This window comes from Manis javanica, chromosome 7 (genome assembly GCF_040802235.1).
Source record: "Manis javanica isolate MJ-LG chromosome 7, MJ_LKY, whole genome shotgun sequence".
NCBI lineage: Eukaryota > Metazoa > Chordata > Mammalia > Pholidota > Manidae > Manis > Manis javanica.
This window is the reverse complement of record NC_133162.1, coordinates 133,359,625-133,387,301: the sequence shown is the minus strand read 5'-3', so window position 1 is coordinate 133,387,301 and position 27,677 is coordinate 133,359,625. Positions and strand designations below refer to the sequence as shown.

Genomic DNA, 27,677 nt, shown 5'->3' with positions numbered 1-27,677 from the left:
ATATAATTAACCTGTCTCAGAGGCTTTGAGAAAATCTGCCCAAATCTGGGGCCTTCTCATGGGGCTGTTCCTTAGGTCTGCGGTGGGGGGCTGTGGATATACTAATCTTTGATTAAAGGCAGCCGAAGTCGTACATTCCCCCTGGAGGCTGCATGCAGCCCATGGTCAGCCCTACAGGCTCTGATGCCTGAGCAGGGAGAAAGGAGCATTTCCCCCAGTGTGCATTTCCCACTTGGCCGGCCTTGAAGCCCCAGGTGTGTGTCCATTTAGAGGGTTACCTTTTGCTTGTTTGTCCAAAGGCAGCCTGCATGTATCTGAGACTGGGCGAATGGGACTGACCCTTGAAGTAGATACTGGCTCTTGTGCATTTAGAGGCCTTCCCATTTCCAGGTGGCTTCAGGTTGGAACAGTAAGGAATTGGAGGCCGCCACCATCCTGTGTGAGAGCACTACTGTGTTATGAAGAGGACTCTTGTGTCTTTTGGCCTTTGCCAGTGGGTGTATCTGTTTATCTGGGTGAATAGCAATGGACATTCCTTTGTGGAATGTTGGCTTCTCTTTGGTTGATTTAATCAGTGAAAGGAGTGGGTTTTGCTGGGAGGAGTTGTACTACCCCCTCTGAGCAGAACAGGAAGTTTTTCAGTCCTGCCAGGTCACGGGGCTTTGAGTTTGCAGGGGGCAAGGACTTCAGTGTGACCTTTAGTTGAATATGGAAATCAGATTTGCTCTGTAGGAACGTGTCCCTCCTGTAGGCCAGGGCCTGATGCAGTGTTTCCTGAGATGGATTTAGAGGACTGCTGATGGCTCCTGTCCATCACCTCTCCACATTGTTAGGCATTTTCTATCACCTCTTTATACTCAAGTGGAATCATCAAAGGCCCTACGCTATCTGTGTTGCTCCAGCATGCTGAGCTGTGGCCAGGGGATTCTATTTTTAAAAACTGAGGTTCCCGCTCCAATCTGATGGAACACTGCTCTTTAGTAAGAGCTTTCCTGTGACACTTGACTCCAGAATTGGAACAGATGTTTTGCAAATCAGAAATGCCTTGGGGCAGATAGCTTCCCAGGGCTCCTTCCTTGAAGTGAACAGCCACATCCAGCTACCTGCTTAAAGTACATGCAGTGAGCAGCCCAGAGATAACATGCTGAGTAAAATTGCTCTTCTTGCTTCTAAGTTGCATAGCTCACCTCGTGTTCTTGGTGCAGACCCAGCTTCGAACACAGTTGCACTTCCGTGGTCTCCAGGTGGCTTCCCTGGGGAGGAGTTGGCAGTGAGAGTTCCTCATCCTTAGGACACTTAGAATGCCTCCTGGGTGCCAGATGGGGGTCTCCGTGGAAGGGCTGATTCTGTGAGTAAGTGGAGGGAAGCTGCTCTGTAAGTGTGTGAGCGCTACCACGAGGCCCTGCTGAGCACTTGGAGAGGAGAGGAGGTGACCAACTCTGCAAACAGCACCTCAGGGGATTCATAGCCAATGCCTGAGGCCAGGTTGTCAACCAGCCCACATCAAAATACGATGGTCTTTTTCTGAAAAAATAAATGCACGATCACAGATTATGTTTTCTACAGGTTTTGCATTGGTCAGTGTCCACACTAGGCCTAGAATCCTCAAACACAGTTTCAGCTTCTAGGGGGGCTAACATTGAATTGAGCGTGTTCTTCAGGCTAATTGTTAAGTTTTTGGTTTAGCTGACAGGAATCATATTCGTAGAGTGATTACATTTTTAAAATCTCCTTTATGTCACTAAGAAAAAAAAGAAAATCTAGGAGTCAATCCCAATAGCAATGACATTGAATTAGATGGAAATTAGAGTGTTATTTAACAAATCCTACTTCAGCCAGGTGCCTAGGATTTACCAGTAGCCCCTCATAACTTCATTATTGATTTTCTTTACGTTAGGTAATTCCAGTCCACATGCCTTCTGAGTTTAGTAAGTGTAGTTGTAGGGCTGTTTTTAAATGTTCTTGTGGTGGCTGTTGCTTTGGATGTAGCTTGGGGTCCAAGGCGAGCTTCTTTATATTCATGCCGATGTGATACTGCACACTGGCTGCCTCTGTCTCTCCGATCAGGTCCCCGGGCTGTTTTTGTTTGCTGGAGGTATTATCAGATGGTTCTTGCTGTCTTACGTGCAGTGGCTGCTTTTCTTTGGTGAGACCTGTGATCTCTAAAGATTTTCACAAGCCAGGTGTTCCCAGTGAGGCAATTTACCCAGGTCAGTGGTGAAATGTAAGTTCATTCACTGAGTAGCTATTTCTCTACCTCAGTGGTCTGTCTGTATTTTTCAGTAGGCTGTAAATCTGCTTCAACAATCCCAGAAGGTGGCTCTAACTGGCCCTTTTGTTGGAAGCAGGACGTAAGTCAGCCATCTTGGCTGTCACACAGACCAGGCCACTCAGGAGGGTCATAGGTTTGTAGCTTCCTTGAGAAACATGGCCTTGCTGTGCCCGGCCCTGTGTGAACATTGTCTGTGTACCATTCATGCAGACGGACCAGTGGTGGTGCCTGCTTTGTAAAGGGGTCTGTGCAGCACATTGCTCAGAATACCCGTGTCCCTGTTTCTGCTCCTTGTGTTTGACTTGAGAGTTTACCATGCTCTGCCTTTCACATGGGATGCACCAAATGACAGGAGAATAACTCTATAACCAGTTATCTCTTTGTGTGAAATGGGAGGATGAGGTGGACAACGATATATGCCTGGATCCTAGGTACATTCACATATTTTTGAAATAGTAGAATAGCAACTTCACATATATGTAATCTAATCAATAATTAAAAATTCGGACCATCAGGTAAGGAAGGATACACCTTTGAACCCAATTTATCAAAATACAGCCTGAGGCAAGCTTTTATGTGACACACAATGCTTTTGTTTTTAAAAAAGTTACTTGCAAATCTTATGATATTAGGAAATCTTAGACGCAATTCTGAATTTTCCGTTTTTCTGTAAAAATCAGTCTTGTCGTGCTAGGGCAGCGATCTCCCATAGCGACGGGGCAAAGGAGAATGCCTCTGTGCCCTAGCAGAGTGCAGGTGTGCGCCCATTCGCCCGCTGCCAGCTTCTGGCCCTTACGTGACCTGACTGGTTTCATGGGCTTGGAGGCTGGGTACCTGATAGAACTCGAGTACCTGGAGTAAGGCGAGTAAAGAGAGAACTGGAAGTAATCATCAGTTGGACCAAAGCCCTTTCTTTTGTTTATTTACGCACCTCCCGCCCGCACATCCAGAAGCAAGGCCTGATGCATCTCTGGACTCTGCTTGCGGAGGAAGGACCAGGGAGGCATGATCAAGGGGAACGCTAACAGACGGGCAAGCGCTTGGTAAAGTTTTGGCTTGGTGCTCCGCATTTAAGTAGGATGTGATGATGGAATGTCCTTCCACTGGGCACCATTAATGTCAGAGGCTAGTGGAATGCTTTTTGTTTTCAAAATCCCTACATTTATGGGGAGGGGTTACTGGACAATTGACCACGTCGTATCTTTAGCATAAAGAAAAATTCTTATGGACTAATACATGTTTTTTAAAATGCCAGATGTTTAATTCTACACTGCACTGGCGGGTGGGAAGCTGGAAATAAAGAGAATCTCATCAATAGAAGGGCTGAATAGCTTATAGCATATCAACATCGTGAAATATCATATAGCATTAAAACAAACTGGCAGGATACATCCATTGACCTGGAGGGATTTCCCTGAGTAATACCAGCTAAGATTAATTAGTGTTTCCTATGCAGTATGCACAGTTCCAGGGGCTTTCCTTGTATTAATTCATTTGATCCTCACAGCCACCCTGTGAGCTCAATGCTGTTATGCCCATCTTACAGATGAAGAAATTGAGGCATGGAGAAGTTTAGCCAGTCATCTGAGGATAAGCAGTTTAGTATGTGGCAGGACTAAGATGTGAACTCCAACCATCTGGATGGATAAAGATTTTTAAAATTTTTATTTTTTAATTTTTTATTTTGGTATCATTCATGTACAGTTACATGAGCAACATTATATGATTACTAGACTCCCCCCATTATCAAGTCCCCACCACATACCCCATTATAGTCACTGTCCATCAATAAAGGTTTTCTAAAATTGTTTTTTTAAGGCTAGATATCAAAGTACATTATTAGTGAGAAGTTGAGCTATAGAATATGAATTCATAGCTGTTACTGAGTTCTCTGGGTTCTTCTGTTTTAGACTCTTAGATTACTCATGTCATTTCACATCTTACAGACTTAGTTTTCCAGCTTAGTCCTCCTGTTCCTCCTCTTAAACCATCTGAATCTTCCTGGTAAGCAGAGTGAAGCATAAAAGGCTTTCTCCACCCCCCACCCCCCATCTTTTAGGTGTCTTGTTTGTGCATCCGTCTTCCACCTGTCTGTGGATCTGTCTTCTGTAGTCGGGAACTTCGCTGACCATGGGTGGTCGCCCATATTAAATGCACTTGTTTTATTCTTTCTGGGAATTTGTCTTCATCTTCCTTATTTTTCAGTTCCTCTGACTTGAGAAGGTTCTGGGATGTGGATTAAGGATGGAGGGGTCAGACTGGGGGCGATTTATAGCAGGTGTCCCATCAGCAGCAGATTTCTCTGCTAGGTGCCAGGCCTGGTGCTAACCAGCTACACCACTTTCTCTGTGGCTCCCTTCAGGGATGGTCACCTCTTCTGGACTCATTGGCTGGAAAATGCACTGTTCCCTCAATAGGGCCCTGGCAGTGTTCGGCTCTGATGCCTGGAGCATTCTGGACTGAACCCCACGTGCTGTGCTCCTCAGGGCCAGGGAAGACGTGGAGTAGCTGATGGAGGAGGCAATGAGACGACGGACCACCTCCGGCCATGGCACTCTCTCCTTGCACTGAACTCTTAGAGCAGGCTCACTAAAGCCTTCCCTTGAGGTTATTTCTCTTTTCAACCATGTAGGAGAAAATATTTTTCTAGTGAGGCCAAAGCCAGCGAGGAAGGGAAGAGGGTGCTCTGGCTTGTAGGGAGTTGAAGAAGGCGTGGAGCTGGGTGTCTGGCAGGCCTGACTCAGATCCCGGCTCAGGCACGTAACCGAGTGGGCAGGCGTCCCAGGGCTCAGTTTTCTCACGTATATAACATGAGGCTGATGACAAGAAGCATACAAGCTTGTGATGAGAATTACAGGAGTGAAATGCCTGCTGCACAGTGTGGGTGCATTTTCTTCTCCAGGAAATGCAGGTTGGACTTCTTGGAATGGGAGGCTTCAAGTTGGGGCTCCGGGTTGGGGTCATCATGAGGGTGACCTGCTCAGGTCACCAGGTCATGAGGCCCCGCTACTGATGAGACCAGGAGGTAGAGGAAAGGGCAGAACCTCAGCTCCAGACACACCCATATGGGCCCTTCCTCGGGGTGGGAAGGCCGCGGTTTACACTAGAAATGTGACACCTTTCCATCATGTATATAAGGAAAGCTAATACTCTCTCTTCCTTATAATCAAAAGGTGCCCTCTCCCCCATTTTGATGATGTTTAATGACTCATTTGAGAAGTAGTACCTGAAGGAAAATTTTAAGGAGAGAGCTAGCTGGTGACACCCGACCCCCTTTGCACAGTCCCGGGGACGGGCTGTTTCTCTCGGCAGTCCTGCCGGGGATAGAGGGTTTATGTGATCAGAATGAGATTTTTCGTATTCTTTGCAGAACCGAGATGCTTTAACCTGGAGGTCTTTTTGCCCCTACGGAATATAAATCCGATTAGGAGCTCTTTGTTCTCTGCCACAAATCATTACACGTCTACATTTTGCTCTTATAAAATATGGATAATGACATGACTCCATCTCCTAGGAGTTTGAGTGCATTAGCTAATGATCACGAAACCTTAGAAACAGGAAAATCATATGAATGCTGAGAGCTTTTGTAATGACACATTTGCATCATTTTCTTGGCATCCTTGACATCAGCCCGCATATGGAGGATTGATTCCTGTTCTTCTAATTGTAGAGCAAGCTCACAAAAAATAAGCTCAAAGAGTGCTCACGGCAGATATGTTGTTGCAGCGTCTCTTGGAAGCCCTGAAGGAGCTCGGGCTGGAGTGGTTTCCTTTGGGCTGAAGCGGAAGAAGTGCTTGAGATATTTTATGGGCACTGAAGTTAGAAAACACAGGAGGAGAGAGGTCCTCTGCACACTGACAATGTACGTGTCTTGTGCGCCCGTGACCTCAGACCCGTCCCTCTCAGCCTTCGCTCTGGGCGGCCATAAACACGCTGTTTTTCAATGGCTCTGGTGGTGTGGGTCACCTTCCTGGATTATTAGCCTTTGGAGCACAAGATACTGTCTTTGCATCCTCCCAAATAAAGTCCAGTTTTTCCATTTTCCTCTAGATAATTACTTTGGGGCTTAACAAATGGCAATGTTTTGAATAATCTTGAGTAGAAGACTTTCAAAAATTACATATTTATCTGTGAAGGAGGTCACAAATAGTAACTGGCCAGGGTGCCATTTGCTAGCTCATGTCGCTTTCATTTGATTTCAGGCAGTGGAGCTACGGCAGTGGTCCAGGCTGCGCTGTGCAAACCCAGGCAAGAGCGTGTAGCGATAAAGCGGATCAACTTGGAAAAATGCCAGACCAGTATGGATGAACTATTAGTAAGTAAAAGCGAAGGGGGTCACCTTCTGGTTGCTTTCCTGAGCTTCTGGGTTGGTGGAGATGGGTGGGAAAAGCAGGAGGGAAAGCAGAGGCCACCTGGTATTGTCTCCAATTTTGACACCTATTTTCCTTGGGAAGCAGCCACGCCTCTGCTTCTTCCCCTGATTAATTGTACTGTACCTGGTGCATGTGTTGCACAGTGTAGCAGCTTTGCTCAGTCCTCATAAGCCCCTGGGAAGGAAGGTCTCAGTCTTGACACTCCCTTTTATGCAATGAGGGAACAGATACAGTTAGATGCCCTAAGGTATGTCACACTGCGCATGGAGTTGGATGGAGAGCGTCTGGCCCTTGGTCTAGAATCGTGACACAAAAAGGAATTACCCCCCCCCAAACAATTTGCTGATCCTTCTGACTTGTCATAAATTACAAAATCACCTACAAATTTCAGTTTCCTTGATACTGTTAGGTTGTTTGCATTTGGCTAATAAGGGGAGTTGATTTTCATACAAGACAACTTGTACTTCTTATTCTAAATAAGTACATTACATAAATAATCGGGGCTTGTCAGTGTGGATATGGTTAGAGCACCATTGGTAGGTTCATAGGACATTCTCTCTTGGCTTCACTGACTCATTATTCAGTGAACAGCTCGGCAAATAGTTATTAGTTGCCCAGCAAATTGTGAAGGGTTTGAGAGTTTAATCTCATAAATAGAGCTGTCATGCTGCCTGCCAATTTTCTTTTTTTTTCTTTTGGCCATTTATTGAGGATAATAGAAAACTGCAGTGGAGGAGTTAACTGATTGGTTACCCCTTCACTAATCCCAGCACAAATATTAGTCCAGTCGCTCCATACAAGCTACAAAGTGTGATGACAGTTGGCTCCAGATGAAGCGGCCTTTGTTATATTCTACACTGAGAATGGAATGTCATTAACAAGAGCTTTTTGTCTTTATGCAGAATATAGCTTTTCTTTCAGGCTTGATTACAGTACACTATAGTATAAAGTAAGTACAAGGGTAAAACTGTACTTTTCAGATCTGTTTGGTCTTACATTTTAAATTAGGCTGCGCAAGTCATAGGTTTCACTGGGATTAAAGGAACGGATTGCCAGCTAAGACTCAGGTTAAAGCACAGGCTCCCACAATTTAATGCCAATTAAAAATGTGTTTTTCTTGCATGCATTTAAGGCTTTTGCCCTCTTCAGAATTTCAGCTGTGTTTTGCTCTTACTGAAATTATGTCTGTATATTTCTGTTGCGTGCAGTCACGGTGACCAGTAAAACGGTGTCTTTATCATCCAAGCAGTTTTCAAGGGCACTTTCCCTGAGGGGAAAAGGTGTTAAGCTGTGGGCAGTCAGGTCCTGCCCCTGCCATTGACTTTTCTGACTTGAGTCAGGTTGCCTAAGAGCTCTGTACTGTTTAAACAGAGAGTTGAATTGGAAGATGGCTAAGATCCCCTGAGGAGTCCTCAAATGCCATGGCTATACTACGTATGCATTAATTTTTTTAAAAATGTGGAGTATACATTTAAACTTCTGTCCTGTTTGGAAATAGTGCTCATGAATTTGCCCATGATAATTGTATTTGGCTGTGGTGCTCTGTTGGAGGTCTTTTCAGTATCAGCAGAATATTTATAAGGATCTGTATGCAGCTTGTGTGCATGCGTATGTGACTGTTCGGGAACCAGCCTTCTGGACCGGTACTGTGGTCTCTGGCCTCTGCCAAGCCCTTAGTGACCCAAAGCCTCCATCATGTTTTCCCTCTGCTGGCTTTTTATCAGCAGTCAGCTGCCTGTAATGGTCACTAGCTTATGTAAGGGTCCTAAGGGAGACCACAGGCAGACCCTCATTCCAGACCGTTTCCTCTGTTTGTCTGGGACGAGGAGCCTTGGCAGTATCACTTGGAGGTATTCCGGATTTAGGCAGAACTGTCAGTGTAAGGACTGGTACTTGTATGACTTTGTGTTCGGCTCCATTGACACTAGGTTTTAGGGTTTATGAATTTTCTTATTAGCAGCGAACTTATTTCTTTCTCTCATTCCTTTCCCTGCTAATTGCCCATGTTCTGCTAATGTGGCATATATGCATAATTATCTGTTTTCATTTAAAAAGGCACATTGATTTATTGCTTTGATCTTTCCCTAATCTTGAGTCTTCGGCCTTTTGATATCTTGGTATTTCCAGAGATGGGGGAATGGCTCTTGTTCTTGAGGATGTCCCGGGTCGTTTGCAAACAAAAAGAAATGGAATTTACAGCATAAGCTGCCTACTGCTGCCTACTCTTGGTGGCCTAGCTATTGACGTATGCGACAGTGTGGGGCCAAGCTGCTGTAATCCTTTCGATTTCTAACACGGCTGTGGCTTGCACTTTTATTCTCTCTCTGGGTTCACATTTGGCAGGGTTTGGACATCCGGTATCCTAATAATCCTTTAATTCCATGTGTGTGTGTTTTGTATTACAGCCAGCGCTCTGCATCGTTCCACACGCTCAGCCACGTGTTCACTGGGAACCGTTGTTCTTGTAAGAACAACGGCCACTGGCATCCTTAGCTTGTGAAAGTGTTATGTCATAGAAGTCACAGTTGTCAACTATGCTGGCTGTGGGGACAGCTGCCTCGCCTGCTGGAACTGTATTGTCCCCCTGCTCCTCTCTTCCCGGTCCCCACCCACTTGTCCTGACTCCCGTAGTACCATGGGATGTAAACAGGCTGGGTGTGATGGCGCAGAACAGTTTTGGACTGGCCTGGATTCTGCTTCTTTCTGTGGTGGGGGCTTTCAGTGGCTTTTCCTGTGGTCACAGAGTTTGTGCCAGGTTTGGCTGAAGAAGTATTCAAGCGGCCAATGACTTCTGAAGCCAAAGTGATAATTACAGTGCCAGCTTCTGTGGGAACGAAGGGAGGACAGGAAATGTTGGACACGATCACTGATGCTAAATAGTTGGTAAACCAAATTTATACTTTTGAAATGAGTGCTATAATATTCCTCAAAGATAATTTGGTTCCAGATCTAATAGACATTTATTAATGTATTCGGAATATCCGTAACAAGTTTCTACACCGAGCTTAGGCCCCAAAACAGGATGAATTTTGGAGGAGGACAAAGGCATTTGTTTACTAAAATTCATTTTATTTTATTTCAATAGCAATTAGATTAGAACATGCTAGAATAAATGTTTTCCTTGGCATCACATGAATAGCATTTAGTTAATCTAAGCTAATTATTTACCTATGCATTTTTTTAAATTTTCATACATGTTTTGGACTTAGAGTTTTAACTATGTCCTAATCTCTCTAGGCAAGATGATCTCGGTGGGTGATTTTCCAGGAGCTGTGGGGTGTTGCTGATTTGTTCCATATTCCTGACCATCCCAGCCTAGATGCTTTGATAATTTCCGAAATGTGTTATTCCCATATTTGTTAACCCCACCTTTGTTAATCCCACAGTGGTTGTAAATGACTAATTATAATTAGCTTAACACTCTCTAGGAGTTATCGGTAGTCTTAGAACATAACTTGTTAACTGTATAATTACTAAACCCTAACCAGATGCTAGGCACTGAGCTAGGTGGTGGGAAAACAAAGGTCCCTGTATTTGGGGATACTGGGGATTGGTAAATGAGTTTCTTCATTTTTGTATTGGGTTGGTGAGATTTTTGAGCAAGGGATATGTTTCTTCACCTTTTCCCTCTATTTGCCTAGAAATGGTTTAGCAGATTGATAGATTCACTAATGTGTATTCCATTGAGGGAGCTCTTGCTTTCTAGTAGGAGTTTAAGGCTTGCTAAATGGGTCTGACCCGTTGACATGTAGACTAGCATATTCAGTCGGAAGACAGCCTTGAGGTTTCTTGAAAGAGCTTGGTTCTCTGGGCTGTGATCAGCCTCAGGGGTTACGGATGCTCCTCTAGGGCATACTTGGCTTCCTTTAAAACCTATTACGTGAGTGAAGCATTAATCTACAATTTTCTGAAGCCATCTCTGTTTTTTTCAGTCTCTGTCACCAGGTGACGCTGGTTTTTCATAAATGCAACATAGTCCTTCCTTGCATTTATCCTGAAATCCACTTGTTCCAACCTTCAGGGGACTCTCCTTTATTTTTACTGAGGGACCAATGAACATTATCATTCATTACCTTCCTTGACTTGCTGATTTTTAGACTTTAACTCTATCCTTCTCAAGTTTGTTCTCTGGACTCAAGCTTCTCATATTTTCAGCCTGTCTTTAGCGTCCAGTCACAGAAAACTGAGTAGCATTTCCTTGTACCTACACATACGTCAATCGATGCCACCAAAACTTCGTTTAATTCTTAGCGGCAGGAGTGCTATATGAGTAGGAGAAATCAAGGTCCTGCGGCTGGCAAACCACTTAATTCTTAAAGAAAAAAGCCTATTTAAGTGATTACAGTATGAAATAACATGGAATGATTATTAAAATCCTTCCGCTTGTGGTGGTTGACAAACCCGAGCAAAACTGCTTCAGAAACGATGGCCGCACACAGGTGATGAATGCTGAAACTTGCGTCAGAGGGAAGATTGCTTCCGAGGTCAGAGGGCCTGCGGCCTTCACTTGGATCATGGACTTCCGGCAGAGCAGTTTCACCTCTGGCCCTCAGTCTTTTCATTCATTCAATAAAGAATTATGTTCAATGGCAAAATTTTATTTTTTGTCACCGAACTAATACGATTCTGTGCATTTAAAAAGTAATTGTGTTAACCAAATCCCAATTTTGAATCATTTGAACAAAAACACAAATTACTAGCAATTTATGCTTTATGGCTCAGGGTGGCCAAAGTCACTCCAGCATTGTGGTGTAACGATACAAACCCACTGTGAATTCGTAGACGTGGGCACACAGCATGCCATCCGTTTCTCCATGTGCAGAGTGAAAGAGTTCCCCCTTCTCGATCTGGAGAATTCCAGAGTTTGCCCTTCTCTTCCTCTGTCATCTTTAAAAAGATGTTTTGCTGTGTCTTACTGACGTTATCTGTAGGTAGAGCAAGAGCTTACTTTCCTTAGGACTAAGCCACTGCCCTCATTTTCCTCTCTGTTCTAATGTTATTTTATTGATTATTTTTCATTTCTTGTCATCTGCTATTTGCTCCCTGCTCCCCGTTCTCTGCCTCTCTCCATCCTCTCCTACTTTTCTTGTGCTCTTTAGAGGAACGAATCATATGACTGGCAGGTTATTTTTGAGAATAAAGCTCTAGATATGTACACAGGAATCTCTTATCCTTTAAAAAATAAATTATAATAATTGGGGACCTCTGAGCAGTTTCTCTAGTCAGAAGGTTTTTTTTTTCTTCTTTTTAATTGAGGTTTAAAAAAATTAACAAATAAAAAACTTCTTTGCACTGTTTTACCTTATTTCCGTAACTGTGTCAGTACTTTTGCAAATCTAGTTTATTGTAGGAAAAATGATATGCCAATTTAAGGACATCACTTGACGAGCTGGAAGCTATTATGTGTGTGTGTGTTTTTACTGTATCAATGAAAGTATTTTTCCATTCTTTTTGAACTAAAAAACTTTTAAATTAGTAAATTAATTATTCATATTCCTGCTTATTCCTCATCACATGTGGTAATAAATTACATTTGGCTGTGTCTCATAGAATCTTTTATACCAAGGGTATAGCATTAAAATACAAGCCTACTTTACTGAATGTAATACTATTTTGAACATTTCAGGTCTCAAACATTAAATTTTGTTCTGTTATTTGTTTCTCGCCACTTGACTTTATACTTATTTTCACATGATTTCTTGTTTGTGTTTACCCAAGTATAGTCCAGTTGAGGGCAGGAGTGGAATGGGAAATTTTTAAGAATTTTGAAGATGTGCATTTTTAAGAAATTAGAGAATAAATACTATATATGCAAAAGTTATTTTTACAGCTCTAAAGTTACATTAGCTTAGGAATATGTATGATTTAGTTGGAGAAAACTTTCATTTTTGCAACATCAAATTTAAAACTCATAGTTGATTCAGATGATAATGAAATATACAAATTGAATTTACTCTAAGTGTTTTTACACATTTGTTAGAAAATGGCTTGCTGAAATGTTTGTTTAACACCTCATTTTTTTTTCGAAAAAGTGAGTGGAAATTAACATTGTAAGGACACATATGTCTCTGGACTTGTATGTGCTTCATACCAAAGGGACCCAACACACCCTCATTCTTAGAGTAGGAGAAAATGGGGCAAGCACTCCCAGACTGAATACAACTTCAGCTATGTCTCTCTCTTTTTTTTTCATAACTCACTTTTGCCATCCTCATAGACTTCTGGGACATGTCGCCGCTTGGGTTGAGACAAATTAGTTTGTTCTCCTATGTTATCTTTTTTCTTATTTTGGTTCGGTTATTTCCACAATTAATGAAGCTGTTGCTGAGAAAGGAGGGCTCTGCGATACTCAGAGGGAAGGTCGGAGAGTGACTGGCAGGGTTTCTGCCACTTTTGTCGGAGGGTTTTCTCCCGGGGGAGCGAGCCCCAGGCTGCCGATCGGCCCCAGACACGGGCCAGCGGACACCACAGAAAAGGCAACGCCGCATTTCACCTTCCGTTCTCATCATTTGTTGATGAAGCCAGATACACTTCTAGGAGTTGCCCTGAGGTTTCCACAGCATCAATTGGCTGACAAAAAAAATAAGGTCTTCATGTTTCTGTGTTTAATGAAGTCTTCCACTTTACCTTTTCCAGGACTCATAATAAAGACAACTGAACGTTCGCACAGCAGTTGCTGATAGCTGAGTCTGATTCAGATTGCATGAGGCCAGCTTAAGAGCCTGCGGTCCCACGGAGGCATCCTAGTTTCAGTTTGCTGAAGAACTTTTTAAGCTAACTCTGAAAGAAAATGGCTCTTCCCCACTGAGTTTTGCAATAGCATTTCAGCATCACTCTCATTCTTTGCTTCCTTTCCTCACCTTGTTTCTCTTGAAGACTGTGACTATTCCAGTGGCTTACACATTTGCAAGCAAAGTTCTTTATTTTTGTAGACTTTGTTTTGCAGAATGCCCACCTTTGTGGGATGTACATTGTATTCTGTCAGCAAGTAGGTCTTTAGCTGGTCTTATTACCCTGCTGATTTCAAGGGATTTTCCAGACCTCTAATGCCCGTGACACTACCTTTTAAAACTGCTCGCTTGAGTTCTAAATCCTTCTCTAGGATTTAGAGAGGATTTTGTGATGAAAGCTATCACAAAATTTATGCTTCCTCTTTCCTAATTTCTTAAAAATTAAACTTCTCCTGTCTGCAGAGTATCTAGACTTTTCCCATTTCTAATCTTGCCTTCAATTGGAATGTACTTAGATAAACACAGATACCAAATCATCTGAAAATAATTACAAAACTAAGTGGCTAGGAGCAGGGGGTGGTTCATTATAAGTGGTATAATCAGAGTATTTGACTACTTTTCCTTGAGTAGGTTTTTCCCTGCTGGTACTCTTATTCTCAAAGAGACAAGATTTTGCTACGTATGTGGTATATAACTTTTTATAGGTAAAAAAGAAATCTCTGATATTTTTCATAATTGCAAATGACAATCCAGAAAATACATCACTCTTATAAGAGCCTTGTTGATCATTTTCTTCCATTTCTTGGCTGACATTTGAAATCATTGAAGTTTATGGGTTTTTTTTTTTTGTCTTTTTTAAAAAGTTCTGCTACTTACAGCATTGGGCTATTTATGAATATTGATTAGGTTACCCTTTATAATGACACTGATATAATGGAAATGCAAACTGGAAAATGGCTTTTTGCAAAGTGTTTTTACTTAACATGGTTATCCTGTATCATTTAAGGAATTCTTTAAATGCTTAGAGTGTGTTGCATAGATTTTAAGGATGTATTTGGTTATCGCTTGCATTTGGAAATATATGTTTTATATGGTAGTGTTCATAAATCACATAGAGTTTTTTCTTTTTAGGTTAAGTTGCAGTGTGGAAATGTGCCTGGGTGTTAGATGTTTTTCTCAGCATTTTACTGAAGGAATAATGCATCTCAGTGCCTAGCTTGACAGCAGTGGTTCTCATCCTTGCCTGTGCATCAGAATCACCTGGGAGCTTTTGGAAATTCTCATTCCCATGCTGTATCCTAAACCATCACCATATCTAGGGCTGGGATCCAGGCATGGGTATTTTTTAAAGCTCCCCAGACAGTTTCAATGTGCAGCCAAGGTTGAGAACCGCTGCTTTAGAATAAAGTTAGAAATAGCATCTTCTCAGATTTAATTACACATGAGGTTGGAGTTTCAGTAGGTTTGATTTTCTTAACTAAGACGGAGGAGAATATTTGGCCACCAATATCAGATAAAGAAGAGTTTATTTAGGATTTATGTAACTTATGAAAATATGCTAATTCAGTTAAGTATAGTTTCACATTTTGAATCCGGAATCCATTTAAACTGTTCCCTTTCAGTAATGAAATCTCCTTCCTTTCAGTGCTTTATGAATGTCATGGTTTTAAAGACAAAAGGAACTGGATCTTACCTTATTCCTAATTCTTTCATCTTCAAACTTCAGTTCTCTTTTCTGAGCCCTTTGCATAAGTATTTGTTTAGACTCCCTATTCCACAAGGGTTTGAGGTAGTGTACCTAGGGTGCATGAAATATAAATTAAATGTAGGGTGAGATAATTAGGAAAGCTACAACAGGGGACCATGAGGAGCCAGGAATAAAGCTGCATTCGTGGCCCAGTGACCTGTATGCATATTACGGGGCACTCCTGCAGCCTGCAGGGTACTCAGAGCGCCTCACGTGACGTTTCTGTAGGAAAAGGCAAGTGCTGCCCCTGCGAAGGTCTGTCTCTGTCTTTGAGGCGGAGGAAGTTGGGATGCTTAAGATGAGTGGTCAGTACAGGGATGCTCACGTGCAAAGGAAGGGACTACGTCACTGAGAGCCTGACTTTCAACCCTCAAGTTCTATGCTAGGCCCTTGGCAGGGCACTTTATATAAATCTTATTTCACAACAATCCTATGTAGATGGCATCATTAAGCTCCTTTTACAGAAAAGGAGGCTGAGACTCAAAGATACTGGGTAACCTGCCCAATGGTCAATCCAGTTAGTGGCATAGCCAAGCCTCCAAGTCGGCTGCGTCTTTAAGGTTTGGAACTTCGAAGAGGCCCCTGCTGAGTCATGTCCCTGTTAGTGAGGGTTGCTGGCCTGTCCATATTTTTTATAGGAGAAATACTTTCTTGGGGGTGCAGGGGAAACAAAGCCCATACAGTAATATTAGAAAATCCCTCAAATAAATATTTAAGCACAGTATTTCTTAAAGGGAACATAGTTTGTGTGTGTGTGTGTGTGTGTGGCAGTTTTTTCCCCTCCCAGTCAACACTATTTCCAGAAGGATACCCCGTTTTTGTATCCCTCCCGAAACCGAGTGAAGGCCGGGCACATAGAGGCCCGTGTCATGCCCTGGGCTGGCCCAGCAGCAGTGTGGGGGCCCCTCTTGCCATCTGCCTTCTGCCCATGTCGCTCCTGGCAGGGGGGCTGCTCTGGCTGCCGCTTCGGTTTTAGCAGATGCCCAGGCCTCCTATTTGCGACTCCATTTTAGGTGGGTTTTCCCACCCTTGTGCAGTTTCACTTGTGACGTGTTTCAGATGAAGCCGCATGAGCAGATCCGGCTCTGGAAGCCACAGGGAAGGTCAAATGCTGTGCGACAGCTTGGTCTGGCCCTTGGTGACCCGTCTGTCTGATTTCTCTGGACTTCCCGGGGAGCCCCTGGGTTGTCTTCCTTGACTCTAGATGTGGCCAGTGTGTCAGCGGGTTTCAGGGCTCAGGGAGTTCCTCCCCCTTTCCTGGTGCTTTTCTCACCCTTTGAATTTTCTACCCTTTCCTGTAGTTGTGACATTCAAACTGCATTAATATCATACCCCGCTTCCTCCCGTCTCCTGGGGCCAGCTGCTGCGGGGTGGCGCCCCAGGCCGTGTCCCTGCCGGGGTGCTGCTGCGGGGTGGCGCCCCAGGCCGTGTCCCTGCCGGGGTGCTGCTGCGGGGTGGCGCTCCAGGCCGTGTCCCTGCGGGGGTCCCCCCTCCCCCTCCCCGGCTGCTGGTGCTCCTCCCTTGCTCATCCCTCCGCCCAGGGGCCTCTCTGCCTGCCTCCGACTGCTTTGCCACCGTGAGACTGGCTCTGGACCCAAGGCATCAGTGTCAGTTGGAAGCCTGTTAGAAATGCAGACTCTCAGGCCCCAGCCCAGACCTGCCGGATCAGCATCCGCCTTTCCCAGGGTGCCCAGCGATCCCTGTGAGCATCAGGTTCGAGAAGCAGTGCTCCAGATCGCCCTGATTCCCGGCTGCATCCTGATGGCGGGAATAGCCTTTGAACCCGTTCATTCTGTAAGAAGAATGGGATAAAAAGGTTTTTTTTGTTGTTCTCATATTCAGTTCATTCATCTTTGGGGAATACTTGCATCCTTTTTAGAGAGAGGAAGAAATGCGTATGCTTGGGAATCAACGGTTTTGCCTGCCCCGTGAGGAAGGCCGGGCACTGAGAGGACTGTGGGTAACGTGGCTGGTAGACTTTTCAAGGAGGGGCTCAAACAGCATTGCTCATCACTGGTTTGAAAAGAAATGGAGACAGTAGTTCTGCCAAAAGAATATTTAATTCAAGAAATACTTATATTTTTCAGTTTAAAATATAAAAATATAAAATTTTCTTAATTTGGGCTTCAGTAACAGCAATACCACAGACTGGGTGGCATATGGTCCACAGAAGCTTGTTTCTTACAGTTCTGGAGGCTGGACGTCGCAGTCAGGGTGCCGGCTGGATAGGGTGGGGGCCCTTGTGCAGGCTCAGACTCCCCCCTGCTCCTTATGTGATGGAGGGCGGGGCGCTCTCTGGGGTCTCCCCCATAAGGGCACTAACCTCATTCATGAGGGCTCCACCTAGCGACCAATCCCCCCTCAAAGTCTCTGCTTTAATACCATCAATATATGAATTGTGGGGACACAAACTTTGAGACCATAGCAAAATAAAAACATAAATTTTGTACCTGTCTAGAAGGCAACTAAGCAAAAAGTTTATATACACATGAAAAGAAGGGCAGATAGGTAGAGCGCCTAGTTCTTTCTTACGTGCATTTCTACCCTGTGTGTGGCAGTATTACCTACGGGAGTTCAGCGATGGCGTAGGTCATGTCTCAGGCAGAGCGACCAGAAACCTTACCGGGGTTCTGTCATGTCTTTCAGCGTGAGAGGCTGTACTGCATGGAAAGGCTGTGCAGTACAACAGGTGGTGTAGGAGTGGGGACACCGACTGCCTCGGCCCCCTGGTGAAGAGGGACCCCGGGGCAGGAGGAGGAAGAATGCGAGGTTATGGGTGGTCAGACGGGTACAGCTGCCCCGCTGGGCCCCTCCTCTTCTTTGATTTGCCCTTAGGCTGCTCCTGAGGGGTGTTAGTAGGGGTGGTATCTGTGTCCCCCCTTTTTTTCTTTTAAATCCCCAGGTGGTTTAAACGTCCATTTGGTACTTCTAGGATCTGCAGTTTTGAAGGGATAGAATTTGGTGAGTTATATCCAGAGGTTATCTAAAAGAGTTTCTCTGTCTCCCTCACTCTGTCTGTCTGTCACATAACATGCAACACACATGCAGTTTGCTCGCTGGGGTGTCAGGGAACCTGATACTCTGAATAGGAAATGATACTGGCTACTAAATGCAATGGGCTAGAAAATGTGTGTTTCCAGATTCTATCCCAACTTTGCTTCAATGCAAAGGATTTCCTCTCATATGAATATTGGTTGTTTATCGTGCATGGTGATTAATGATTTCCAAGTTTGTGCTTAGGCATTCCTTTACATCAAATACAAAACAGGGAGCGTATAGAGCACACTTACTTTCAAGAAACATTGTTCTCATTTCTGTGAACAATGGAGGCATCTGTTTAAACTGGATGCTGCTTAAAGTGTCAGGGCTTCCAAGTGGGACAGCCCCACCGTGAGCAGATGCTGGTGACTTGAAATAGGACTGGCCTGGGCAGTGTTCCATTTCTGCTTTGCAAGCATCTTATGGTATCAAAACCTAACACCACAAACAGATGGAAACTGGACCTCAGGTTTCAGATCTTGTTCGAAGGACAGGAGTTGCCAAATTGAAAAGTATCAGATTTAGAAAACCTGTCACTGGTTAACTGGATGAGGGGTATGAAGAAGGGAAAGTGCTGTTATATAATGAAAAGAAAACAGAAAAAAAATTGTAATTTTTTTTTTTTTAGGAGTTTATTCTTGGTAAAAAGCACTTAGGTAAACACTTTTATTATGGTATGTGTATGTGTTACATGTCATGGTATTTTGGCCAAGTCATTGGACATATAGGGGCCTGGGTGGTTTGAGGATTGAGTAGTAATTAACATATGCAGATTGCTGCACAAATTGGAATATTCTGGCCAGGTGATTTTAAGTTAATTCCAAGTTAACGAGATGTTCATTATTATTGAAAATATTCATAGACTACATAAAAATGCTTTTCTTTCATCCTAAATACGTATTAGCATAAATGAGGTTCCTTTGATGGCTTAGGTTATTCTTAGAGCCTTTGGGCAACACCTTGAAAGTGAGTTAGCCGGTCTGGTACCTTTGGCTGAGGGTAAACACTGACTGAGGCTTTATAGGAGTCCCCTGGCAGTAACTTGAAACACACTGCAGCAATATGAACGTCAGTATTGCAGAAAAATGTGGTTTAATGAAGTTGCCCGTTTGTTTGATTTCAAAGCTTTGTTATTTCATATCTCTCTCTAAAACTTCTCTGTGGCAGTGTTTCCTAAATGATGACCCACAGAGCATTATTTTCCTGCACTGTTCATGTAGATTCAACCTGACAGTTCTATTTCCTGTAGGACTTCCCACAGCCTCTCACAGTATTAATATTCCCTGTGATTCTTTTAGAGTGACATATAATATCTGATGTTTCCCAAGTTTATTTCACTTTGTCTGCCTCCCCACATGTGTTTTTTTTTTTTCCCCTTGATGGAATATCAGCTGTGAGATACAGTTTGGGAAGTGATACTCTTAACATTTTCACGTGTATCTTCTCATTTACTGTTGCAGCAGTCCTGAGAAACAGAAAGAGTTCAGTTGTCCCCTTTTGGGTAAGGGGAGAGCTGAGATCCACCAGAGCTCAGGCTGGCCCCGGGGCCTCAGTCCCCTGATTGCTCACCCTGTCTTTCTTCTGTCTGTCAGCCTTCAGTTCAGGTAGGAGGCACTTAGGCGTGTAGGGTCAGGCTCTGTGCAGCGTGATAACGCTGGTCTCAAGTCCTTCGGTCCTTTGGCTGGTTCTCCTGTGAGAGAGTTCGTTCTCATGTCTCTTCTTTGAACTAGGTTTAAGCAGCCCCACAGCTATGCTTTTAAGTAGGAAAGGGGTCCAGGCAGGTACTCCACTGGGGTTCCCTTGTGTGTTTTGCTTTCTGATTATCACCCCGTGGTACTATGTCATGTTTTGCTCTTTATAGAAAGAAATTCAAGCCATGAGTCAGTGCAGCCATCCCAACGTTGTGACGTATTACACCTCTTTTGTTGTAAAAGATGAACTTTGGCTGGTCATGAAATTACTCAGTGGAGGTAAGTGGGTTTTGTCATTGTTTACCTGCATTTTGCTTTTTTCCCCCCTTGGTGTGAGCCAGCATATTAAACTTTAGATTTGATCCATTCACTCCTGTATTTAAAAGTTTTGCTGGATTTATTATTTGCCTAGAGAATAAAGTGACATTGTTTTCATTCTGTGTGTGCACTTGGTAAGGGAAAGCAACTCTCTCCAGCCTCAGATCACTGGTTATAAAAGCCATTGACTATTTCATTTCTAAGGTACTTTCACATTCCTATGTTTTATGTCTTTCCATCTTTTAATATCACTATTTGATAGGGAGTAATAAATCATTTAGGCTGTGGCTAGTTCCTGTTTAAGCAATTCACTTTGCCTATTTCATATAATCGGATAACATCCTTGAATGGCAGGTGTCACCATCCCTGTTTTTCAGAAAGCACACCAAAGCTCAAGAGAGTTAAGCAGCTTGGCCAAGGTCACACACATAGTGACTGTTAGTGCTGGAATTTGTGACTGCAGGACCTGTTGATTTACAAGCTATGCTATGCTGCAAATATTACAACCTTCACTTTATAGACCTGAAAATTAAAGTTTAGAAAACCCAAGTGATTTCCTTTGTAACACCCAGATCACCTACATCCCTCACTCCTTAGGTATCTTTCTGAGACATGAAGTAGGGTTTAGGGAGCAGAGAACATTTTGTGGTGCCTTGGACAGAGCCAGAACTGGCGTAGCAGAAATCATATTGCAGAGCCCATTTTAATCTGCAGACCTACTTCCAGCTAAGGCTGAATCAGGGAGGCATCTGAATTTTTTTTGTAAAGGAAACCTTCTTGGGTCCAGCAGAGGCCCAGAGCGGGGATGAGGAAGGCACTGTGATTGCCTCTGGTCTACTTCCGTAGGGCTCAGCGGGGAGCCTGGGCGGGCGGAGCTCGGTTCTCTTCCCAGTCTTGTCAGTCCTGTTAGTCTGTGTTTCCTTGAGTGCCTCCTTTGGTTTTGAATGAAAATGGGAAGGGAAAAAGAACCGGGAAGCCCGCTGGAGCCTGACCGCGTGTTGAGTGCTGGGACTGCCCCGGAGTTCTGGGAAGATGGTGGTTTGTCAGTAAGATGATCTCAAACCTAGTCTCTTCTTGTAGGGTTCCATCAGCTCTGAGGAAACAAGGATTCTGGTGACCCGGGATCCTGGATAGCCTCAAATATTCTGCTCAAGCTGAGGATTTTGCTTCCTCTCTTTATTTTCATTCCAATTAACCTTTCATAAGCTTTGGGCTTTTCAATGTCCTCTTGCCTGAGAACTTGATAGAACATTTCATTGTCCTTTTAAAATAATCCAGTTTAGTTTCCCTGGGCTTTAGGTAAGAAGCAGGTTCCCACAGGTAAGGGGAATGTAGGCAGATGTGAAGTCACTCATTTTTCTTTCAGCAAGCCAGAAATGCATACGTGTTGGTATAGTATATCCTTATAAGATAAAAATCAAATGGTTTTGGAAGTATCATTTTCTAAATTATCCTAAAATCCAAGAGCTATTGAATAAAATAGCTGTTTTGTTTCTCTCTGAGGGGGAAAATATGAATTTGTTTTCTTCTGTAATATTCCATCACATTAAATCTCTTAATGAGAGGTGGGTGGCTTGTCTGGTACAGTCATACGTGATGGGGAACCTCAACCCTCTTGGCTAATCGGAGAGCCAGGAGCCAAATTCTGGTGCTGAGGTAAGCCGTGTCTTAACTCTTCAGAAATGTTGAACCCTTAGGTAATTAATGGCTTTTAAAATGACCTTAAGGTTTGGAATATAATTCATATGTGTTGAAACATGAACTCACAATGCCAAGGATACTAATCTGTTTATAGTAACAAAGAACTCTATTTATTTCTTTATTATAAGTCTGTACATAACGCATCAGGTAAATGAAAATAAAGATTGCCTAGAGTGGCACAGAGGACTTGTTGGGTGCCGAGCAGGGATCCAGAGGTGATATGCCCTTGCCCTCCCCTCCCACTTGTGCTGTAGGTGTTAAGGAAGGGCTGTGCCTGTCTCTCTCGGCAGTTCAGTGCTGTCTGTCCTCCTGGTCTCTCCTTTCTATTTCAGCTCAGACATCTTAAGCCCATTTTTGAATCTATAACCAATTTTATGTCTAAATCGACATAAACGGACTAACCCCGAAGGGACTCTGAACAATCTTCTGCCTCCTGACCCAGAATCCTTCTCATTAAGTTCACACTGAAAGAGCTCTCACCGGCTTGGATTGGTGTTTCTGGTCGCACACTGCCACGTAATTGTCTGTATGCCTTGGGAATAATTGCCTTAGCTAAGTGAACAAAAAAACCCACATAGTTTGATGTTCGCATTTAATTTTCTGAACAGTGGCACCCTATCCTGGTAATGTGTAATGAAAGTGTTTACAAAAATTTTTCAATTCTTCTGTCTGTCCACTTAGGCTCAATGTTGGACATCATAAAATACATTGTCAACCGGGGAGAACACAAGAACGGAGTTCTGGAAGAGGCAATAATAGCAACGATTCTTAAAGAGGTTTTGGAAGGTTTAGACTATCTACACAGAAATGGTCAGATTCACAGGTATGATTTCTGCAGACGTTTGAATTCAGCTGTTTGTATCTTTAGTCCTAGTTTGTAAAGAATATTAAGGAGACACCTATTTCAGGTAGGTATCCACATTATTTCTAACAGCGAGAGGCTAAATAGACGGGGGGAAAAGTACTTAGGAAAGAAATAGGGAATCGATTTTGATGGATTATTTTGGTATCCTCAGGACTGGCTTATCTACTTTCTCTGAAATAAGAACAAAATATAAAAAGTACTGAGTAAACTCATTTAAAAACCAGTTAACATACTAGTCTTGGAGTGTACTCAGTTGAACTGGATAACATCTCTAACTTTCTAATACAGGCTGAACAGTTCCAAACATTGTATTGTGCTAATTATTTCTGGCACAGCAGTGACAGGGAAGGAGGCAGCACTAATCTCGTCTTCTTTTGTGACATAAAGTGGGAATTCCTTAAACAGCCAAATAGCAGAGAGAATATGAGTGCTTAATGTTTCAAATGGGTTCATGTAACTTGGGCTCTTAGGAATAATTGCAGGTAAATAACTATCTTCTAGTAATATTAATATTGTAATTCCCCTGCCTTGAACTGTAAGTGAGCTATATATATATAATATTTACTATGTCTTTCAGTTATTAGAAAAAATATTACTTTAGATAGAAACTTATAAATCGTAAATTTTTCTTTTTTAAGTGTTAAGGTTTATATATAGTGAAGAAGTTCAATATAGAATATTATAATTAGTATTTATAATCAGTATCCCCCCAGAGGAGATACTGATCAAATCCATTGTTTAAGGCGCTGGTGAGATTTAGAAAAATTATACCACAGACACTTTTAAGTGGCAGGAACACAACTCTACTTAGAATGGGCTTTCATTCTTGATGAAATGATAGTATTGTGAGTTTATGGACAATCTCTAACTCTGTAATGTAAAATAAAGAATCTACTCACCAGTGATTTAATTTAATCTGGATGATGATGTCACATAAAATATGTGTTACTAAAACACTGACCATCCCCTAAGAGCAAACTATAAAATTATAATGTACTCTTATAACTTTAAAATCTGTGATATAATTTTAATATTTATAAAATAATAGTTACGTTGAAGAGCTGAATTATATGACAGTTTTTAAAAATCTTTCTGAGTGAATTAATGCAACATAATATCTGTACCTCACAATTCATTCTCCTTTTTTTTTTTTTTTCTAATAGGGATTTGAAAGCTGGTAATATTCTTCTGGGTGAGGATGGTTCGGTACAAATAGCAGGTAAAGCTAATAAAGAAAAAATCCTAACTTGTTTACACAAGTATCACCATTTCAAGGAATGTAGAGTTGTTTCTAAGAAATTAATAAATGCATTTATTCTGTTTTAAGAATGTATCTGAGCTGCTCTGTTACAGAGTATTTGGGTCTGGGACTGAACATGTTTCCCTATCATTTTTATAAATCTGTGTTAGATCATCCTATAAATAATGCTATTTTAGAATATAACCTTTTGAGAAAGGACAATTTTACTTTAAGTTTTACTGTTTTTGGCCTTTCAGATTGAATAAGGGTGATATTTACATACCTGCAAGAAAAGCATTATTGAGAGGTTTTTATTTTTTGATGTGTTTGGAAGTTTAAAGCACAGTACACATGAGTTTAAAACCTTTATTTCTGAAGAGGAGGCTGAAAGACTTGTGAACTCTTAAAGCCTGTGGTTTATTTTGCTGTGAAAATGACCTGTGTGGCTGTCCTTGACAAAAGGGAGGTCTGGAGGGGCAGTACAGGCATCCTGAGGGCGTGCCCCAGACCAGCGTCTTCGGTGGGCAGAGCTGCTCGTTTTGTTACTGTCCCATGAGTAGCCAGAAAGGCCCGGGGCGAAATGCAGCCCGTTCCTCAGCCGTCGCTGCTTTTGGCATCTGAGGCCCGGTCGTCCTTGCCTGTCCTGGACTGTCCCTGTCCTCACAGCATCTTCAGCCTTCTGACCTCCAGACATTAAACATCACTATAGCACGTCCTAGCAACATTCTTGCTAAGAATCACTGATTGGTTTTTGCTGTTGAAGAGTGTCGAAGTTTACTCCAGGTGTTTAATCAGCCTGATCTACTGCTTTTTTTTGGGTGGGAGGGGAAGATTTCTATCTTCTAGCATAGGGTCTTTGCATATCTAGTCCTTAGACCAAAACAATCACAGTCCGCTGTCCCAGTTTCATTTCTAGAGAAATATGAGCATCTGGGGTTATTAGAAATGTGAAAATCCAGCAGAAAGCAGACACACCCCCAGCACAAAGGAAAAACCTTGAGTCATCTCTTTGATTCAGTGTCTGCCCCTCTGTAGGTGCTGGAGAACCTGTTGGGTGATGTCCTGGCCTGTATGATGGGATGATGCTAACTTGTTTTCTCCTGTGTAACTTGGGGCAAGTTATTGTAATCTCTAAGCCTCAGTTTCCCCATTTGTGAGACAGATTTCCCATGCAGTTAAAGATTCAGGCCCCCGTAAAGTGCAGCATGTTTCGGGGAGTTGCAGGAGAGAACCCAGTTTGCAACCAGCAGGTATTTCTATATGTAGGCATTTTTTTCAGTTGTCTAAAAAGATACCAGAATAAAGGACCTTAATCTTTAGGACTCCAGTGAATAGATATGAATTTTTAATTTTAAAGAAATATGCCCATTTGTAACTACTTTTTTATTTTATATTTTTAAAAGGGTCTTCCAAATTGTACAGGTTTCATGTCCTATGAAACCTGGATCCACTTCTTATAAGGTTGTTGCAACAAGTCAATAAACGTGAGAAAGGGTTGGTACAACCAAAAAATAAAAATGGGCAAAAGACAGGAACAGACAATATAAGTTTATTGATTGGAGCATTGTTTGTGATAGCAGAAGGCTGGAAACAACTTAGGTGTCCCAGTTAAATGGGGTATATGGTATATCTACATTATGGTATGTATATCTACCCATCAACTATAATGGAAAATGAAAAACTCTCCATATACTGACAAGAGAATTCCTAGGCTACCTGCTTGAGTGAATGCAATCAGGTGAGATACAATGTATATATTATGTGTACCTTTTATGAAAGAAATGGGGAGAAATAATATCTCTGTATATTTGTACAGAGAAACACTAGGAAGATAATTGGGAAGGAAATTATATAATAACTACATAGTGCATGTGTTTTATAACATTTTGAATCTGGCAGCATGTAAAAGTATGATCTAGCCAAACAAATGAAAGGAGATGACTCAATGAACATAATAAACTCTCAATAGCTCAGAGCCATGTTTATCCCTTTTATTATGAAAAAATTCAAACATAGCCCAAAGTAGAGAAAAATAGGAAGACCGTCCTGTACCCATCACCTGGCCTCGGGAACTATAAGCCTTCGGCCATTCCTGCTTCTTCTGCCTTCACGCCCCCTACTTCACCGGCTCTTAGGATTCATGCTGAGTTTTGTTCTTGAGCCACTGAAGTTAGCGCCTTACGTATGTGTATCTAGTCCTTGCCCCAGAGAACGGCCCTCCTCCCACGGGCTAGGGGCATGATGGAAAAAGCACTTCAGCTAAACAGAGACAACTGAAAAAACTGTGGACAGAAGCTTCAGACTGTCCAGAGATGTGAAGAGGATAAGCTCTAGCGTCCCCTGGCTTGGTTACAATTCCCAGGTCACTATCCAGCCACAGTCAAGTCACTCAGCCTCTTGAAGACTCAGTTTCCGTAAAGGGAGATACACAGTTAACCCACCTCATCTTTCATCTTCTCTTGTGAAATCACATGTAGCTCTTCATATCCAGGCATCTTAGCGGCAGCCGGCAGTATGGGGCACTCGGTACTTACTTGTGGTTGTTAGGGCCACCGTTACTATTGCCGCAGTCAGCAGGGTCACACCGAGGCTCTGAGGGGCTTTAGGAGTTATAAAAAGATACTGCTTTTTAATTATGGAACTTGGACATTCACTTGTCATTAATCTTGCTCTAAGATGATACAGAAGTATAGCTAATTTTCTCAGTTTTGTGCTGCAATGATGATTTCTCACCAAGAGGGTCAAATGTGAACTGACCCTCTGCCTCTGAAATGCAAAGTCAGGTCAACCCCTGCCTTATTCTGCCACTTGGTACCCTGCCAGCCACTTCATCCCATTATTCTTGTCAGGTTAATGACCTGAGCTCCTCCTCTGGTCTTGTGTGGGTTTTCCCACGTGTGTGCGGGTGGCCGTGCTGTGTGTAGCCCAGGGTGCGTGTGCCCTGTGAGGGCTGCTGGGTCAGAAGGGCACGTGCAGGAAGTTGCCACCTGGGTCGTGCTGAGGATTAAAGGAGTCAGTGTGCGAAGTGCTTAAGACAGCGCCTGGCACATAGTGGGGACTTTGTGTACAGCCGTTCCGGGCTTCCCCTGGCATCCATTCTGTGTATGCAACCTCATGCTTTTGTAATAATGAACTGGAATTACCATTTCCTGGATTGTCATGTGGGTTAGTAGGCATTTAAATGTGCACTGTCCACTTCTCTGGAGCTATAACTTTTTAGGCTTCACATTTAATTTCTTCCATATCCTCTGACCTGAGCACAACATTGAATTCAGTAGAGTATTAAAAAAATTTTTTTTGGTCTTAACTATAAAGTAGGGTTATTGCTTTAAAAACATATTTGTAATGTTTCCTTGGAACAGGTAGATGCTGCTGCTATTTCTGTTTCACAGGAGTTTGACTTTCTTGGTGAGGGAGCTGTCTGGGTCCTTTGCTGGCGTCTGGGTCTGGTAGGTGAAGCCGTGGAGACAGGAGAGTGAACAGCAGAGGCTCGGCAGCAGAGCAAGGCTCTCTCTTTGTTGTTACCTGTTATATTTGGAAGAAGAATACATTGCTTTATATATTCAGGCTGTTTATGCCCTTTCCCTTTATATCTTTATGCTTTTTAGGGACAGTTTTTGGAAGTAAAAGTGAAGCAGGGGAGAAGTTTGCATTATTTCTTTGACTGTAATGTTTGTTTACCTTGAGAGTATTATTATGA

The 27,677-nt window shown here is 42.8% G+C and overlaps 1 protein-coding gene across 3 annotated transcripts in view; it reads left to right on the top strand.

Annotated features, from left to right (window-relative positions):
* Nucleotides 1-27,677, top strand: part of STK39 (serine/threonine kinase 39) — a 268,447-nt gene that overhangs the window by 45,209 nt on the left and 195,561 nt on the right. For 2 of the 3 annotated variants that reach the window (XM_036995948.2, XM_036995950.2), the window contains exons 2-5: nt 6,475-6,587; nt 20,024-20,132; nt 22,554-22,695; nt 23,901-23,956. In XM_036995948.2, coding sequence (XP_036851843.1) covers nt 6,475-6,587; nt 20,024-20,132; nt 22,554-22,695; nt 23,901-23,956 — 420 coding nt within the window. Of the gene's footprint in view, nt 1-6,115; nt 6,135-6,474; nt 6,588-20,023; nt 20,133-22,553; nt 22,696-23,900; nt 23,957-27,677 lie in introns of those variants that run through there. The other variant, XM_073241605.1, reaches the window with a different exon arrangement.